Source organism: Cyanistes caeruleus, chromosome 2 (genome assembly GCF_971803275.1).
Source record: "Cyanistes caeruleus chromosome 2, bCyaCae1.hap1.1, whole genome shotgun sequence".
NCBI lineage: Eukaryota > Metazoa > Chordata > Aves > Passeriformes > Paridae > Cyanistes > Cyanistes caeruleus.
Genome location: NC_141702.1, coordinates 97,073,439 through 97,092,035, shown reverse-complemented (window position 1 = coordinate 97,092,035; position 18,597 = coordinate 97,073,439). Strand labels below are relative to the sequence as shown.

The window sequence follows — 18,597 nt, the reverse complement described above, 5'->3', positions numbered from 1 at the left end:
TTCCTTTTTTTTGTCTTCTGTGATTCTGTGAAAAGAGTGCTTTTCAATGTTCTGTTCTAATTATTGATGTAATTCTTTTGGATTAAAAAAATAATGTATTTTATAAACTTCATGGTGCAGTGTGAAAATCTTGTTAGCTGTGTCTGTTAATTACAGCAAATTTCAATGTACTTTGGCCTAGGCTCGAATGCTAATAACAGAAGAGAATCTCATGACCACTATCATCAAAACTTTCATGGACCACTTAAGGCACCGTGACATCCAAGGGAGGTTTCAGTTTGAACGTTACACTGCTCTGCAGGCTTTCAAATTCAGACGTGTCCAGAGCCTTATTTTGGATCTCAAGTAAGTATACTATGTGCTGATTTGAGAAGTTGAGGAGTTAAAAAAAAAACAAATCAAAAATGAACACTTGTATCTTTCTAATCTCCCCAGATACGTGTTGATAAGTAAGCCAACAGAGTGGTCAGATGACTTGAGACGCAAGTTCCTGGAGGGTTTTGATGCCTTCTTAGAATTACTCAAATGTATGCAGGTATGTAAATCTGTGAATTAAAAATTTCGCAAAATTTAACCAGGAAGTTAGCAATAATAATGTCAAAAGAGAAGAAATTTGATCTACTCTTCATTTTATAACTTCAGTGCAGTATCACTTTTGGAGCCATTGTGTTTTCCTAAAACATAACATCTTGTCTCACTTTTTAAACTTTTGTTGTAGAGGTCAATAAAAAGGAAGAGCAGTTCAAAATGAGTAGTTTAATTTGGGGCATATTTCGGACTTGTAGAGGCAGACAAGACAATACAGTGAGCAAAATTTGGTTAATCTTAAGTGTCAGCAGTTCCTCCTTGTGTTGAGGAATAAATTGTTCCTGACACACAAATAGACCTCTTCACTTGTGGTTTCATTCCCTTTCATTCCCCCAGAGTTCTTTCTACCTGTTGCAGCAACAATATGTTTATAAGGACAGCTAACCACTGTCTCACATCTCTGCTAATGCTGTCAGTGTATTTCAGTGATACATTGTTGAAATGTATAATTCTTTTTGTTTTAGGGTATGGATCCAATAACTCGTCAAGTAGGACAACACATTGAAATGGAACCAGAGTGGGAAGCTGCATTTACACTGCAGATGAAATTAACACTTGTTATTTCAATGATGCAGGACTGGTGTGCATTAGATGTATGTTCCTTCTCAATTGTTTTTCTGTGTGAAGAGAGATAAAACCCAAATATTAGTACATGTAAAAATTGACCTAAATGCAACTTTACCATAAGCCAAGGACATCTTCTATGAGCAAATGCAAATCTTTTCTGTATTTAAGCACAAGTGTGGTTTGTACTGACCAATTCATAAGACTGTAGATAAGCCTTTTACAAATACTGCAGAGTTTTATCACACATCTGAAGACTGTGATTATCACAACACTATCAGGTTATAATTTTCAAAGAGGAGGGAGTAAGCCCTGGATCTACCAAATATTTATTGATAATAAATCATGTTTCTACTCCATAAGTGTTTCAAGTTTCAGGATTTCAGAACTTGAGCCTGGTAAAATATGACTGTGGAATAAGTGATCCTGGAATACCTGAACGTTCAGGCTGGCTTTAATTTGTTACTGGTAGTTAATGTGCAGGTTTTACTAGCCTAGCATGATCATTGCTCAGCAAGTTATCATCATGCTAGTTACAAAAAACCCCCAAACCCAAACAACATCCTAGTGGGTATTTTTCTAATCAGACATACCAGTACGAATTTTGCAGTTTGTGCCCTCCTTAATTTGGCTCTTTTGTTGGATTTCTTATCTTAATTTTGCAGGACTGTTGTTAAAGGTAAAAATTGCAAGCCCTTTGTGGTCTTTTTTACGTTGTCTGTATTATTTTTCAGAGCTGTAGTTTTTTCATAATCTTAGTAAACTGCAATATTTCTTTTAGGAAAAAGTACTGATTGAAGCTTACAAGAAATGCCTGACTGTATTGATGCAGTGTCATAGTGGATTTACTGATGGAGAACAGCCTATTGTCCTCAGTATGTGTGGACATTCAGTTGAGACCATCAGATACTGCGTTTCTCAGGAAAAAGTCAGCATTCATCTCCCAGTGTCTCGTTTACTTGCAGGTATGAACAGTTGGAAAATATTTCAGAAAATGAAAAAATGTTCTGTAGATGTGATTTGTATTTTTGTGTACCTGAAGACACACACAAGCATTGTTTAATGCTTGAATAAGATGAATTTTGGCCATTTTCTAGCTGTTTGGTAGCTTCTAGGGCAGATGTTCTCAAGCACCAGAGAACTTGTTATCATTCAGGCTGGGGAAGATTGTCTCATGCCTCTGGATTTGTATTATAGGCAGCTACTGCTGCTTTTGCCACTTGAGTGATGCAAAAGAATTACGACAAAATATGGACTGTGGTTGACTGTTTTGGAATATGTTTAGCTGCCAGATTGAATAGACTAATCAACATTCTGTTAGAGAACAGATTTATCAAACAGATGTGTCACCAGAAAACCGAGCTATGCCTTTCTCTTCATATTGTGCCTATCTTGTTCAGCAGTTGTGTTGAAAAAAGCTTTGTGAATTTTAGTTTACAGAATCAGAAGGAACGTGGTAGAAATAAATTCACAAATAATGAAGTGAAAAAATAAAATTCTTAGGTAAAGTTCCATACAGCTCTGTGTCAAATATTTGAATATTTGAATCTTTGAGCAAAGTCCTTGTAACTTCAAAAGAGAGCAAACCAGAAAACCATAATGTGTTTTGTAGGGGCCTTATTCTGGTTCCTGAGGTATTTTATAAACCCCCCAAGGACTGATAAAAGGGGTGAGGTATCTGCTGTAATGATTGTCGAGACAGACCAAGGACTCTTGGCTCTCACTGCAGGGACATGACAGAGTCAAAAAAAAAGGCAGAAATCTCACTGGTACTGCAAGGTTTATACAGTTACAATGGGAAAACTTCAATTCTCTTAAAATGTATTCTTTGTAGCTTGTTTCTTCAGGTAATAGCTGTGTAGCTCTGAGGTGATAAATTTGCAGACCTGTATCTGTGTCCGGACAATGGTCCGAGAGTAAATTAGATTAATTTTTTTGTCCTCATTGAATTACATAAACTATTGTATGTAATTTTCTGTATGTTTTTTCTGTGTCTTTACCTAGGCTTGCATGTTTTGCTGAGTAAAACTGAAGTGGCATACAAGTTTCCAGAGCTGCTGCCCTTGGTATGTCATTAAATGTAGTATATTCATTAAATATAATTAATGCTGAACGTGAAATTGGTCTTGTAAGTGTAGGATGGTATTAAACAAAACAAAGGACCTTTGTACCATGAATTCTACTAAGAGAGAATACATTTAATACATAAAATTGCCTCTTAAAAGATTAATATCCAGATATTCATGAGCGTAGGTGATCATTATTGCTTGCTAAAGTAACTAAGACTCAGGTTGCATGACCTCCTTTTCGTAGAAGAAACTGCTTTTAGGAACCCCAGTCAGGATCTGATTCCTTCTCCTTGGGCTGGGTTCTAATTTTCTTCCCCAGCTGTTTCTTGCTTTCTGACTGCTTTATTGATATGCTGTTTCTTTAAGGGGTAGTCAAAAAATGTAAAATAAAAGAGGATAAAATCTAACTGGGAGAAGAAATCTCAGTGTCTTTGGAAAGAAGTAGTACTTAACCTTTGAATGAAAGAAATGAAAGTACAGTGTTATTAAATTGCTGGTGTTGATGTTTTAAAATATGAAGGCTGCTGTCTTTAGGAATAAACTAAAGCCCTCGCGCAGTAATTTTGTGGAGCAAAGACGGAATGTAAGGGTGATTAACAACAATTTGAAAGATTGTGAATAGGCTCATCTAACTTTTCTTTTGTTGGATTTGCTTGTCTTTTGTAGTGCCCAAATATTTTAGTGATCACAAATATAATCTTCCATCATTTCAGTCCCATTTTCCTTTATTTTCTCTATATACATCAAAATATTGCATTTTCTTAATGCAGAGTGAACTTAGCCCACCTATGTTAATAGAACATCCTCTACGATGCCTAGTCCTATGTGCCCAAGTGCATGCAGGGATGTGGAGAAGGAATGGCTTCTCTCTGGTTAATCAGGTAAGTGCACAGTAGCTGTAGAATCACTCTTTCTTGATACCTCTTTCAGGCTAATATCACAGAATCGATAAGGTTGAACAAGACCTCTGATATCATTGGTTCCAACAAGGGTTCCAACCCTTGGCCAAACACCACCTTGTGAACTAGACCACAGCACTAAGGGCCATGTCCAGTCACATCTTGTAGACCTCCAGGGCTGGTGGCTCCACTACCTCCCTGGGCAGTCCATTTCAATTTTTAACACCCCTTTCCATGAAGAAATTCTTCCCAGTGTCCAAACTGAACCTCCCCTGGCACAACCTGAGGCTGTGTTCTCTTGTTCTCTTGCTGGTTTCCTGGAAGAACCTCAGTGTATTTCTTGAAGTGAAGGGCCCCCATTTGGACACAGCACTCAAGGTGAGACCTCACCAGTGCTGAGTATGGAGGGAGCTCTTGGTCTTTACAACCTCAAAATCTTCTTTTCCTGTATTGATTTGAAAATGTACTTATGTCAGTCTTATGGAAGGCAATGTGAGGTAGGCATTTCTATCAGCACTGACGTCATCTGAGTATTTTTGCTTTTCAACTGATCTTTGACTTTTTTTTTTTATTTAGTCAGAAGTTGCTTTTTCGTTTCAGGACTGCCTCAGTAGCCACTGAACTTAGTGCTCAGTTTATGAAGTTAAAATGGCTTTTTTTAATGTGTACTGTCCAGCAGCAGTTGGAAGTGCAGAATTAGATCTGTGCATCCATGGTAATGCATTTATCACCTCCACATAAAAGTGTCTCAGATATAAAAATGTGCAGCATTATGATATCATGACTATTTATATTTATAAAGTAATTGAAATCTCAGGACCCCACAAAGCATTAGAAGCTATGTAGGACTAAATGTTTCTTGGCTTTTAGCTCTACTACTTCTGGAGACTTTCATTTCTAAACTTATGTTCTCAGTGTTTGTATAAATTAGGTGTTTCAAGCATAACAGCTATAAAATGGGTACTGTGGTGTCAATACCACCCACCAGGGTGATTGTCTCAAGTGATTTTCTCAGCAAGACTTAAATTACAACAGGAATAGGGTTTAATTCTGTGAGGTGTTAACTTGATTTATTTGCAAGAAAATTCCTTCAGTCCTGTCAGCCCTCATCTCCATTAGGTAATTTCAATGTATATTTACTAGGAGACTGAATTAAGTTGTTCAAATATATTATATTCTGATGCATCTTGAAGGATCTTCATAAGTTGGTGTCCTTGTTGTCATTACAGCAAAAAGAGCTCTAGTTATGTACAATTATAGTGGTGCCCACAGTGCAGTAGACCCATATCAAATCAGGAATTTCAGCATAGCTTTTGGTAGTGAAACAAGTCTCTGTGTTAGTTTCCCCTGGTTGTTGGGATCCTGAAGTTAAGAACTTGGTTTAGTTAACTCCCACAGTCTGCAAGTCCTTTCTCTTTACTTCAGCTATGAGGAGAGCTCATGTTCAGACAGCTCCTTTTGGATCTTCGCAGATAATAGGAATAGGCATCGTGTTCTGTGTGGATTATTACAAATGTGTGGGTTATTAGGATAGAGAAGAAAGGGAAGGCATGCCTAGCTGTCCTTCATGTAATTCTGGTGGAAATGGTATGTGTCTAGAGGAGACTTTAGCACACTGAAGTTTTTTTCCAGGCAGAAATTTGTCAGCTCTATTTATTTTGTCTCGACTGTGGTAGAATAAAATTTTCCGACCTTTCAGTGTCATGCAGTGTTGCTGCTGCCTGTCTCAGTCTTGTTGAGTTCCTTCCTGGGATGGTTTGGGTTAAGTATAGCTCTGTCACAATATTAACATTTTGCTGACACTGCCAATTCCTGAAAGATGGTATCTCAAATGATTAAAGAGCAATTCATGGAGTGAAGGAAAAAACATTTCTCCAACTGCAAGGGCTTTCTCTCCTGTGAATTTCAAACAGTTAATTGCTAAACCAATATATTAAAACATAAGCTAAAGAGGTCAAAAATATTTTTGCTTGTAAGTTTATGCAATCCAGACATTGCAAAACTACAACCCAGCCAGCAACTGTGATTGTCCTGTGCTTTATTAAAAAGCTTTTTTTGCATACACATAGAATTGTATAATTTTTTTAAAATTTGCTTCAAATTTTCCAGATCTGTAATTTTTTCAAATTACAGATTCATTTTTTGTTTATGAACACAGTGTAGCAAAGTTTATTTTTTACAAAACTAAAATAGTTTTAGGTTAAATATTATCTTTGTTAATGATTGTGGTGTGGTGTTTTGGTATTTTTTTCAGATTTATTACTATCATAATGTGAAGTGCAGGAGGGAGATGTTTGACAAGGACATAGTAATGCTTCAGGTAATCATGTATACCAGTTTACATTTTTTCAAGTATTTTCAGGATGTCTTTGTGTTTATTTTTATCTTCATTAGAACCATTTTAAGGAAAAAAAAGTCTTATTTTTTTTGTGGAAGGACTTCAATTTTCTTACTTTTTCTACATAATTATGGCATAATTTTTAAAGGAAATATCTATCGTTATTTAAAGTTAATTTTATTTAAATATTTTTATTTAAATTTAATACATAAATAAATTTAAGAATTTAATACTTGTTTTTAGCTACACTTCAAAAAGTGCAGAATTTTCTGTTTAGTGTATATATGCCATATTTTCAAGAATGTAATATTTTAACTAATGGGTGTCTACTGGCAGTTGCATGAGTCTGCATGTTGTCAGAAATGCATTCAGTGTATGTGTTAAATTTTTTGTTTTTCCCCTTCAGAAGAGATTTTGCACACGTGGCAGTCCATTTTGCTCTATCACAGATGCAATGCTTCTGCATTGAGAGCAATATAATCTAAAATTTGCAGCTCTGGGTGCATAGTTCACCTGGACAGCAAAATATTTTCTCATGATGTCCCCGAGATCTTAACTAGAGGCAGCAATACCCAATAGGATAAACATGCCCCAAGTTACTTCTGTTTTCAGACATAGTTCCCTGAGGCTTGATATGCCACTGATTTTTAATGATCATTTTCAGCTGCCCATTTGGTTAGATAGCCTGTAGCTTTCTTGGATATTTATTATCTTTTAGAGATGAGCCCATTAGCAATAGTAAATTAACAATAAAGATTTGTAGTTGGCAAACTTAGATACCATGTTTAATAAACAGAAAAAACTTTAGCCAGTAATACTCAGAAATGGGCAAATCTGAACATTAATGTTTGTTCTGTACTGAAACTTCAGTATTTTTCTTACCAAGAAGGTTTTGGAAGCTTTGCACTACAATCTTCAGCCTTTCTTTAGAGGACTGGAATTTGTTGTTAAAATCTTCAGTGGTATGTACTAAGTAACATTTTGCCTGCTAGAAGATAAGCCAGCAGGAACAAAATTTTAGAGATAAAAACAAAGTCTTTCCCTGAAGTTTGTTTAGACTGCTTAAGATAGAAGGAGTAACCCTGAATACTTTGCATGATGCCCTTAAAAGGGCATCAGAAATTCTTGATAAAGCATAGGATTCTGCTTGTCAAATGGGCTTACACTTCTGGTTTTGGTGTCCTGAGAGAGTTAACTTAAATATTTAAGTCTTCATGTGTTGGATTGAGAGAGGAATTAATTTTATAGAGAATATACAGTGAACATCATGTATAAATATGCAAACATCGTATGATAACACCCGATCTGTTTTCTCTTTATAATCTTTTTTTTCTTTAATAGACAGGTGTGTCTATGATGGATCCAAATCACTTCCTGATGATAATGCTGAGTCGCTTTGAACTTTATCAGATATTTAGTACTCCAGACTACGGCAAAAGATTTAGCACAGAAAATACTAACAAGGTATTTTATGCACTGCTGCAATAGAAAATCTTCAGTTTGTTTTTCGAAGCATATCAGATGCTGTTGTACTGAGACAGAGCTATTTCTTGATAAAAAAGCAAAACCTATCCAGTTTTAATTTCATTTGGCCAGTTTGAAGTATGCATAAATGTTTTTATCTGTCAAACTGGCAAATGTCAGAAAGTGTTTTTGCACTTATGACTTGTTTTAGCATAGCTTAGTTTGGGAGTACTAAGGGTGAAAACAGGCAATGTTTTGAATCACTGAAAAAATATTTTCAGCATATGGAATAATTATTGAAAAATGTAAATTTTTTTTTATTGTTTTACTTCAGGATGTTGTTCAACAAAATAACACTCTTATAGAAGAGATGCTGTACCTCATTATAATGATTGTTGGTAAGTTCAGAATATATTGAATTAATGTTTTTTAATTCAGGCTCTTTAATGGTCTGCGCTTTTTATTGCTATCTCAGGTTCAGTCCTGTTGTGAACTTCCTATACTTCTGATTTCTTTCATAGGAGAAAAGCCTTGAAACTAGCTTAGGTCAATGTAGTGAATTTTTGAACACTGGTGGGTGAACACAAGATTTCAGAAGGCACCTTATTTTCCAGACTCTAGATAAAAAGATTAAAAAAAATGTTTAAAAGAATTTTTAAAAAAAAGTAAAAGTGTATTTTATTTATACAGGTGAAAGGTTCAGCCCTGGAATAGGACAGGTAAATGCAACAGATGAAATCAAGCGAGAGATTATCCATCAGTTGAGCATCAGGCCAATGGCTCACAGTGAATTGGTAAAGGCACTCCCTGAAGATGTAAGTAATTGGATGTGGAGGGGGGAACCAACTTCCACTTCATAAGGCTGATTGCTGAAAAATTGTCTTTTTCAAGTTCATGTCACTTAATGTGGAATGAGAGCAGCATGATTATGCTAAGAGCAAGGTTAGCATGAGTACAAGTTAATAGTTCTCGTGGTAAGGGTAGGAAAGAGGCAAAGAAGGAACAAGATATGAAAGAGGCAGGAATCTGAGAGTGTCTTCAGCTACTTTCTCTTTTTAATACTGTTTCTAATCAGGCCATCTGGCCAGCAGTCTCTGAAGGCTGCTTGTACACCCTGAATTAGGTGTATGGAAGTGGGTTGTTAGAACTATCCAGAAATATAAGCTGTTATATTTTAAAGCCTAATAATAAGTGAAAAGACATGGAATCAGACGCTCTGTTATGACTTGTGTAACATAAATTCTTCATTTACATGAAGCATTCATTTGTCTGAATTCTATTATAAGTACTTTGTAGGACAGCAAAGCTTGCTTTCCTTTCTCCTTTTAATATTTTTTAAAATATTTTTAAAATTGTTTCTGAAGACAGTCAAAATTCCAAAGTTAATGTTTTACTGTACTGGTAATAATTTTAATTATTAAATATTTTTCTTTTCTTCTAAAAATTTTAAACTGAAACTATTTGAAAAGTCTGATTTTAAAATTATTTCAGAATAATGTAGGGTTGCATGAAAGAGCAAATTTTATTTAAGCTGGAGTTCTAAATTGTATCGTCAGTTCTAAATACCTTTTCCCTGGCCTGGTAACTGCTATGAATATGTATTGGAGGAAGGGGGTGGGGATATTAAAAGATAATTTGTGTATGAAGTAGTGTTACATATTTGATCTGATATCTCATGCTGCCTTTTGTGCTTGTTTCAGCATTTTTCAGTAACTGGTCTTTTTAGCTTTCCAGTATTTATTTCAATTTAAAGGCCTAGAAACCTGTGTATTGTAAAAATGTGCTGAGTAAGCTCACTTAGAGTTTTCTTGTGTTCCTGTTACATCCAAGTTCATTATGACAAGGAAAGGCAGTACAAATGGAGCACTTAGAATGGCATGACTTTTTCAAAGTACCTTTTGCAGAGATGGTATTCCTGAATGTATTTTCATGTTATATAGTTTAGTGTTCTCTTGAATGTCAGTAAAATGTACTACTTTGTACTACATTCATTTTGCATGCTTATTCTAGTATTGTATGATATTTGAATGTGTTTACTCCAAGAACTCCAGTAACACACTGTCTTGCCTTTTCATTCCATGTAGGAGAACAGAGAGACAGGGATGGAAAGTGTGATTGAAGAAGTGGCATGTTTCAAGTATGTTACCCTTTATTCTAATGATTCAACTTTAGAATTCACTAAATTAGTGAAAATGAGAGAATGAAAGAAAGAGGGCTGAGTCATGGTGATTTCCCATGGCTTTAATCAAGTGCAAAATTCTTAATACTGCTACTAAATTTCTAGAATGTCTGTTAGGCGGTGTTTGTTATCTTTTCTAGATAACTATTTATTCCCAGATATTAAGAACCAGTTGACATAAAGAGTTTTGTTTGCTTTGGTTTTTTTATAGAAAACCTGGATTAACAGGCAGAGGGCTGTATGAATTAAAACCAGAATGTGCCAAGAACTTCAACCTGTATTTCTATCACTTTTCAAGGGCAGAGCAATCAAAGGTAACTAAGAATTTAACTTCCTGGGGTTTATTTTGTGCCTTTTTTTTTGGTTTGTTTGCCTTTTTCCAAAGTTTGCTTCTGTGCAGAAGAATTACCAGCTGGATATTTGAGAATGTTAACAAAATTTGCCCAAGTTTTTGCAGCGATTTCTGTGCCGCTGGATCCTGTGCCCTATACAGAGCTGTTGAAATCAGTGGCTATTCAGGAGCTTGTCTGTCAGTTCCCTTGGGTCTTATTTTATGGAAGTATTTAAAACAATCTGTGTTTTCCCTTACCGTTATGGAAATGGCCATTTTAGCTTAAGCTTGCCTTACAGTTGTATGCTAGGAAAAGAATCCAGGCTGGCTCAAGAGAAAAGATTAATTTTGAAGTTGCATGCCCTACTTTACAAGTAGAACATAAGACAAACTGAAGAGACATGAAAGCTTTCATGTTTATTTAAGGCTGGAAAAAAACAGTAACAATGTAGTAAAGCATGAATGCTTTTTTATTAGTTTTTTATCGGTACAGATTTTGAGTAATGCTGGCATTGTTCTTCTATTTCAGGCAGAGGAAGCACAGAGAAAGCTGAGAAGACAGAACAGAGAAGATACAGGTATTTATTTTTGAGAGGAGATGGGAGAAGAGGGAATCAGATATCCAGCTGTGTATTGCCCTGACATTTAAGACTACCAGCCTATTCCAGTACTAGAGTAGAAGTTGGTTAGAAATCAAGCAATTTCCCTTGTGTCTTCCTGGCTACAGTCAGGGATCTGATTTGTCATGGAACCAGCCTTCTGAAGAGCTTATTCTTATGGCTTTTCTGGTACACACAAATCATGTTGAATGGTGCAGCCTGTATTGGTAACACTTTATTGAGAGCTGTGCTCTGCCTTAGGATCACAGAAGGGTTTGGGTTAGAAGAAAGCATAAAGATCATCTGGTTCCAACCTCCTGCCTTGGGTTGAGCCATCAAATCAGACATTTTAAATGGGTGTTGCGAATTTTGGAGAAATGTCAAGCACACCAAATTTCCCTTTCAGCACTTCCACCGCCAGCTCTTCCTCCTTTCTGCCCACTTTTTGCCAGCCTGGTGAATATCCTGCAGTCTGATGTCATGCTGTGCATAATGGGAACTATACTGCAGTGGGCAGTGGAACACAACGGCTATGCCTGGTCAGAGTCCATGCTGCAAAGGGTATGGGTTTTTTATTTAAACTAATCCTTATGCTAATGGAGGAATGCTCATTATGGCATTTTAACATGATTTTATAGATTTGAGTTGTATACTTGGTGTCTGAAATATCCAGAATACTTTGAATGAGAAAGAAGTGGTGCTTCCTGATATGCAAAAGTATGGAAACCCCTCTGCCTCTGATGCAGTTTTATTTTTAAAAGTGAATGGAAGACCCAGGTAAATTTCTAATGGGATGCACATGAGAGGGAAGAATTCTGCTTGAATCAATGGCAATAATGTTTATTGTGGTAGAGAGGTCATTAATCTGAGTTGTTGCATATCAAGCAGATACTGATTTTTTTTTCTTGATGTTCCTTTGCTTATTTTCAGTTTAGGCTAAATCATTTTAGGAAAAAAAACGTGAAAATGCATAAAAGAATATTCCAGCTTGAAAATGTGTCCACTTTGGAAAACTTAACTGAGCTGTTTGTTCCTTGCAATTTATAATGATCTTTAGAAACCTGGAGGGTTATTGTACATTTTGGTGTCATGATTATCATTTTCTGGAGTGTGCAGAGAAGAGTAGTGAACTACCATCCAGGGCCTGTTTATATTGGCCAGGGTTGTTGGTTTAGGGTCCAACTCCAAACCTTTAAAAAATATTGATGGATTTTTAAATAACATTTTGCAAAAAAAAACCCAGTTTTGAAACTGAGTATTAATTTTTTGACGTCCAGTCTTATTGAGTGTATATTACATTTTACAGCTAAATTTAATATAAGCAGTACTTTATAACACAAAAAAAAATTGAAAATGGAACGATATATTGGTATTATAGATCACAACAATGTAGTTATAGTTAGGTAATGTAAGAATGCTTTGTTTTGGAGTAACTTTGAATAAAATAAGTTGGTTGGCTTTTTTTTTAGACTGAACTAAAATGTCTTCAGCCAGTCTCAAACTGTGAAATTCATTAGGGACCTATCACTTGCTCAGAAACTTGTGGCATTTCTCTGTGATGGTGCCATGCAGTTGTACTACATCTTTCCCAAGTCAACCACTTTTATCTTGGAAGCACTTGCAAAGGTGGATATGAGACATCTGCAAAAGGTGCCCCATATATAGTGAGATCTTGTTAAATAGATGTGATAGACTGAGGAGAAATTAGCTGTTGTTTATTAAAACAAATTTTAAAAACTTCAAGACTCTCATCAGGTTTTGCCACTTTTTCTGTAGATACTTGGTCTGTTGCATTCCAGTTCTGTTACAGATTTTCAGGTGATTATCCATTCTTTACATGGGTGTCAATGTTGATTCCAGGCACCAGTAAACCTTTGTGTCTGGAGCATCCTGCCAGTTTTTATAGGGATGCAAAATGGCTGATGACAGAGTTCACCACCAAGAATGAAGTATCTCAGCTTCAAAATGCCATTCAGACTATCATAACGCTAAAATAGGGTAATTACATTTTTTAAGTTCAAGGAGATTACAGCTCTTCACTGACCTAAAAATTAACATTATTTTAAAATGTGTTTCTAGAGAGAATAAATTTAACTTAAAAATTTGAATTTTTTGTCGCTAAACTTTGTGTATAAAAAAAGTATATATAAAGTCTGCTTCGTGCTTCTTCTGTCCAGAGATTTGCAATAGTAACATGCAGGGGGTAGGGAGAAAGATAAGAAGTACTGACTTCTCACTCACTAATCAGAAAGAGGAAAGTATTTAATGTAGATTCTAAAGTTTCAAATAAACACTGTTGCTCCTGTGTAATGTAGCTTTGGAATTCTGTGTATAGAAATAACTTCAAATATATTTGTAATATGTAATTGTATTATATGACTTTCCTATTTCTTAATGAATTACTGTATAACAAGCTAAAATTTGTAATTTTTATCTAGGTTTTGCATTTGATTGGAATGGCACTACAAGAAGAAAAACAACATTTGGAGAATCTCAGTGAGGAGAATGTTGTAACATTTACCTTCACTCAGAAAATATCAAGTATGCCTTTTTATTCAATTATTTAGCAAATTTGAAATAACCAAAAATGCCAGGATCTCATATTTTATTCTTCTGTAACTGTATTTACCAGAAGAGTCTGTTTGTTTATCCATCAAAATGTTATTAAGTTGACTATAGATAAATGCTTTATACATGTGTAGATTCTATGATGGTACAAATACTAAAGGCATTTTCTAGAGGAGAAACCCAGAAGCTGAATAATTCCTTCTATAAGTAACATCTCAATAAAGATTGCTGCGTGTGATCAAGTGCAATTGCAAAAATCATAGTTGCATTCCTAAATAGTCTTTTGCTCTTGACTGTCCTTTGTATGGTCTGACTAATGCCTCTAGTTTTGTTAACACATGTAAATTCCATTTAAAGTAGTGGAAAATAAAATATTGGAGGTTCCCAAGATGAAAACATCCAGGGAGCACATACAGTGAATTTCTTTTGTAAAAAAATATGGTCAGTGAGCAAAACTTTTCAGGATTTAGAAGTTATTCATGAAAAGTTTTGGAGTGAGGGAGAGTTAAAAATTACATATTGTGCCTATTTGTTGAAGGAATTCTTCAGTTGCTGAACAAGCATCGGGGTTTCTTGTTTTTAATGTTAGTGAATGATTAATTTTCCAGTAACAGTATAATCAACAGTATAATAATTGTAAATTTTCTCTCAGAACCAGGAGAAGCACCCAGTAACTCCCCCAGCATACTAGCTATGCTAGAAACACTGCAAAATGCACCTCATTTGGAAGTGCACAAGGACATGATCAGATGGATATTGAAGGTAAATATACTTTATATTGCCACTGAAAATCATGGAAATAAGATTTATGAAACTTTCCTAATTAAATTGGGATGATTTCCTTATTTCCCATGTCGATTTGTTGTACCTAGTTTTACTGTTCTGGATTCCAGTACTGCACATTGTATAGTCTGGATTATAGTATATACAATTGTATTTTCATGTCCCAAACAAATTAAAGACTTTTTTTTTTTTTTTTTCTTACAGACTTTTAATACTATTAAAAAGCTAAGAGAAAGCTCTTCTTCAAGTCCCGTGGCTGAGACAGAAGGAAATATTATGGAGGAGGTAAAAACAATGTGTAACAGCTGATCTGGAGCAGGTCTGGGTGGTGACTAAGGACTGTATTTCTAACTGTAGCTCTAAATCAAACATGGGAAACATCAGTGACTTCTGAAAATCTGTTTCACAGTTTATAGACCAAACTCATTTGTTTGAAGAACCTATTGGCAAAGTTCCTAAGCTGTTTTCTTTTGTTTCATATATTGTAGTCTCAAAAGCTTTTGCAATTTTACTCCCTAGAATTGTCTGTAGTACAGTCACAGCATTAAATGTTTCTGCTGGTCCTGTAATTTCAGACTTCATGGAAAGTTGCTAAAATAAATGGTTATGTATATATTTTTACCATGCAGGTCATTCCAGATAAGCTCTGTTGATGTGTGTAGCTTGACATGAAATTCTAGGTACTGCACACAGAGCACTGTAGTGTATGTAGGAATGGAGCTGCTGTGGAGGGAGAGCAGCACCAGAGATGAGACATGTCACTCTCTTACTCTTCTGTCCTATGAACACTTAGAGGGAAGAGAAATACAAAATACAGTTAAAGGCTGAGGGGGAGAGGTTCCCCTTCTGGGTCTGCAGTTCTGCCTGGCATTGAACACAAGCTAAAGAAAAGAGGGCACAAAATAACTCTTTGGTAGACTATTCTTTTGTCTTCTATGAGATTCTCATTGTTTGGAGGTTAGTACAAGGTACGCATTGCAGTAGCTAAAATAAATAATCTGTTGTAGCAAGTCTTTAAAAATGACTGAGTGAACAATATTATTTCAGAGTTCACGAGATAAAGACAAAGCTGAAAGGAAGCGAAAAGCTGAGATTGCCAGACTGCGCAGGGAAAAGATCATGGCCCAGATGTCTGAGATGCAAAGGCACTTCATTAATGAAAACAAAGAACTCTTTCAGCAAACTCTGGAGGAACTGGATACTTCAACCTCCGGAGTCCATGAAAATAGGTAAAGGCATCTTGTTTAGATTTTTTCCCATTAATGTCTACATCAGATTGTCCTATTGTTACTGCTTTCAAAAGCTCTTTTTTTTTGGTCTTGATGGAAAACTATTAATTAGTTTCAGAGACAAAAAAACAGCAGTAAATTGAATGCTTCCCTCTCCCTCTCTGTCAGAATTGTGGGATAAATATAAACAGGCAAAAACTTTTCTGTACAAAATCACCTAGTAAATTATTAATAATGCTGAAGAGACTATGCTATTAAACATAGTAAATTGGAAATGGCTGATTATATGTCTGTTGAAGATCTGAAAGAAAATCTGAAAATCTGCTTGGTGGTTGGAAATACAAATTAGAGAATGCTAATGATTTTGTGGGGAAATGGAGAGTGTTTTCAAAATTCATATCAGACACTTAAGGGATGCTGATGATGGAGGGCTGCAGATTCAGTTTCTGTGTTAAACTGGAGTGGGTTATAGTATTGGGAGGGTTATGAATTTTTCCTGGAAAATACATGCTACTTCTGGGCATATAGGAATTGTTATGTAAATGCCCAGAGAGCATTTATCATAAGTTTAAGAAACTCACTAAGCACACTTAAGTCGTGATAATACAATGTTTTTCAAATAATTTTCTCACTAATATTCTTTGAATATTCTAGCCCTGTAATTTCGGATGCAAAACTCACAGCCTTGGGTCCAGAGCAAACTAGAGTGGCTGAACCCAGACAGGTTGTTATGTGTATATTGTGCCAGGAGGAGCAAGAAGTTAAAGTGGACAGCAGGGCTATGGTCTTGGCAGCATTTATCCAGCGGTCAACCGTGTTGTCTAAAAATAGAAACAAAATTACTCCAGATCCTGGTAAGTAACTGTTCATAGTTGTCTTATGTATTAAAGAATGTTTGGGTTGCTGTGACAACAGCATTTTTTCATCTGAGACAGTGACATAGTGTTCTTATGTTAACTGTTTGTGAATAGCTTCATTGTAATCAGTGGCAAAACTTTCATATTTTTGGTGAGGTAGAAATGTGTGTGCTGAATAATGTAAACAACTGAGAACATTGAGCTTTTGCTATTCATTTGTTACAAATTATTTTTAACTGTTGAAAAAACCCTTAAAATCAGAAGTGTTTGTTCTTAAATCATGCCTGTGACATCAGAGAGAGGAGATGTTAATGTAGTGCTTTAAAAGCACAAGATGTACATTTTCTTCCTCTCAGTTACATTATCTGAAATGCCTCTAAGTGATAATAAGTAATCTTGGCTTTCGGTACTTTGTGAAACAGATCAGTGAGCAAAGGGCATTGTTACAAAGGTTTCTCTGGATTCTGTATGTGTAAACACATAGAAATCTTTGCACTGAATTGTTTTGCACTCTCACTCTGAAAATTAATGTCCTTGAACCCTGAAACTCATTGTTTGATGGTGCTGAACCACCAAAACTGCAGGTTGATCTTGAGGACTTGTACCAGGGCCCAACCCCTCTAAAAGCTTGGTTTGAAGCCTTTAAGTACAATACATACACTCAAGGAAAAGTAAAATGATACTTAAAAATAATTTAAACAGTTGGTACAGATTTGTAATGTGTTTTATGCTTCACCAACAGTGAACTACACTTCTGTGATAAAGTAAATAATAATGCAAATGTGGCAGCATTAATGTGCCATCAAGTACTTTGATAAATGTCTATTTCAAAGTTGGGTTTCTTTTTTCTTTCAAATACAGAAAAGTATGACCCCTTATTCATGCACCCAGATCTGTCATGTGGAACACACACGGGTAGCTGTGGACATATTATGCATGCACATTGTTGGCAAAGGTAAAAGGTTATATTTAAGTTTTTAGTTCAAATATTATTTTATGTTAACAGTTTGCCTAATGGCACTAATTTTAATGGCAATTTTCCTACCATGTAGTAAACTTGAATAGAAATTTCAGGAAGTGATTAAAGCAGTTTTTTTCTGTTGGAAAAAAAGGAGTAGAAATCAAATGCTGTAAACATATTCAAAATAATTTTCGTTTACTGTCATCTTGGTAAAGAAGAGTCCAAAGCCATACATGGCAGCTTTCATTCCCTTTCCTTGTTTATCACGATGCATGATTCCCTGTGGTGCACATGTATCTGGAGCTCAGATTTTATTTTGGTTTTTTTTGCAGCTCACTTCTAGACATGCTTTTGCTGCTTCTGCTCTCTACTGAGGTTTTAAGTGACAGTGCATCCCTTCCACTCTTAATTCCTCCAGCAGGTTTAATTTGAAGTATACACATCTGTGACCTAGTTCATCTTCAACATAAACTCAATTTTATCGTTTGTTTCTTAGCATTTTAATAAAGCCTTTTGCAGTTATTCATTAATTTTCAGAGGCCTATAAACATGCTTAGTCACATGTGGTGCCAATGCCACGTGACAAATTCAAACCATTCATGCCTCTGACTTCAATTAGACCCTTGCTTTGCTCCTTGGTATGGCTTCTGAAGTGCCTAATTTCAAATTCTGCCTCGTGTATGAAGAGTGGTAGGAGCTCCCAGAGATTCTCTGGCTATTACCACGCACAGGTTTAATTTGCGGTCTTTCATGTCACTGCTCACTGAAGATAGGCTTTTAATCTTCTTGTGTAGCTCGAGTACAGTTCTTTGTGGTTGCCATAATCTCCTGGAGATGCCCTTAGGTGCCTGTATTCAGATCATTTTGGGGTCACCACTGGGCACGCTTTAAACCACATCAGAGGCTTCTGGAATAGCAGTTACATTTAGCAAAGCAGTGAATTCAATTCCTTTTTCATAGAGAGTTCAGCCAACAGTTTTCTTGGCTGCTGCTGTTTGGTTGTGGCCTGTAATAGAAGACACCCAAGGATAATGCTCATGGCATCTTCTTAAAAAGTTTATGTAAAACTGAGTTGGGTTTTTTGTTGTTGTTGGTCTTGTTTGTTTGTTTCTTAGTGTTTGTTCATTTTTTGTTTGGGGTTTTTGTTGTTGTTACGGGGGCTTTGTTT

At 35.7% G+C, this 18,597-nt stretch overlaps 1 protein-coding gene across 3 annotated transcripts in view; it reads left to right on the top strand.

Moving 5' to 3' along the window:
- UBR2 (ubiquitin protein ligase E3 component n-recognin 2) overlaps window positions 1-18,597 on the top strand; it is a 56,255-nt gene that overhangs the window by 23,501 nt on the left and 14,157 nt on the right. For all 3 annotated transcript variants that reach the window (XM_086878467.1, XM_086878468.1, XM_086878469.1), the window contains 20 exons: window positions 182-345; window positions 436-535; window positions 1,053-1,181; window positions 1,934-2,117; window positions 3,157-3,218; window positions 3,992-4,102; window positions 6,375-6,440; window positions 7,800-7,922; window positions 8,257-8,320; window positions 8,613-8,737; window positions 10,007-10,059; window positions 10,313-10,415; window positions 10,962-11,010; window positions 11,438-11,592; window positions 13,470-13,572; window positions 14,252-14,361; window positions 14,587-14,667; window positions 15,430-15,611; window positions 16,266-16,465; window positions 17,330-17,423. In XM_086878467.1, the coding sequence (XP_086734593.1) occupies window positions 182-345; window positions 436-535; window positions 1,053-1,181; window positions 1,934-2,117; window positions 3,157-3,218; window positions 3,992-4,102; window positions 6,375-6,440; window positions 7,800-7,922; window positions 8,257-8,320; window positions 8,613-8,737; window positions 10,007-10,059; window positions 10,313-10,415; window positions 10,962-11,010; window positions 11,438-11,592; window positions 13,470-13,572; window positions 14,252-14,361; window positions 14,587-14,667; window positions 15,430-15,611; window positions 16,266-16,465; window positions 17,330-17,423 (2,258 nt within the window). The remainder of the gene's footprint in view (window positions 1-181; window positions 346-435; window positions 536-1,052; window positions 1,182-1,933; window positions 2,118-3,156; window positions 3,219-3,991; window positions 4,103-6,374; window positions 6,441-7,799; window positions 7,923-8,256; window positions 8,321-8,612; window positions 8,738-10,006; window positions 10,060-10,312; window positions 10,416-10,961; window positions 11,011-11,437; window positions 11,593-13,469; window positions 13,573-14,251; window positions 14,362-14,586; window positions 14,668-15,429; window positions 15,612-16,265; window positions 16,466-17,329; window positions 17,424-18,597) is intronic.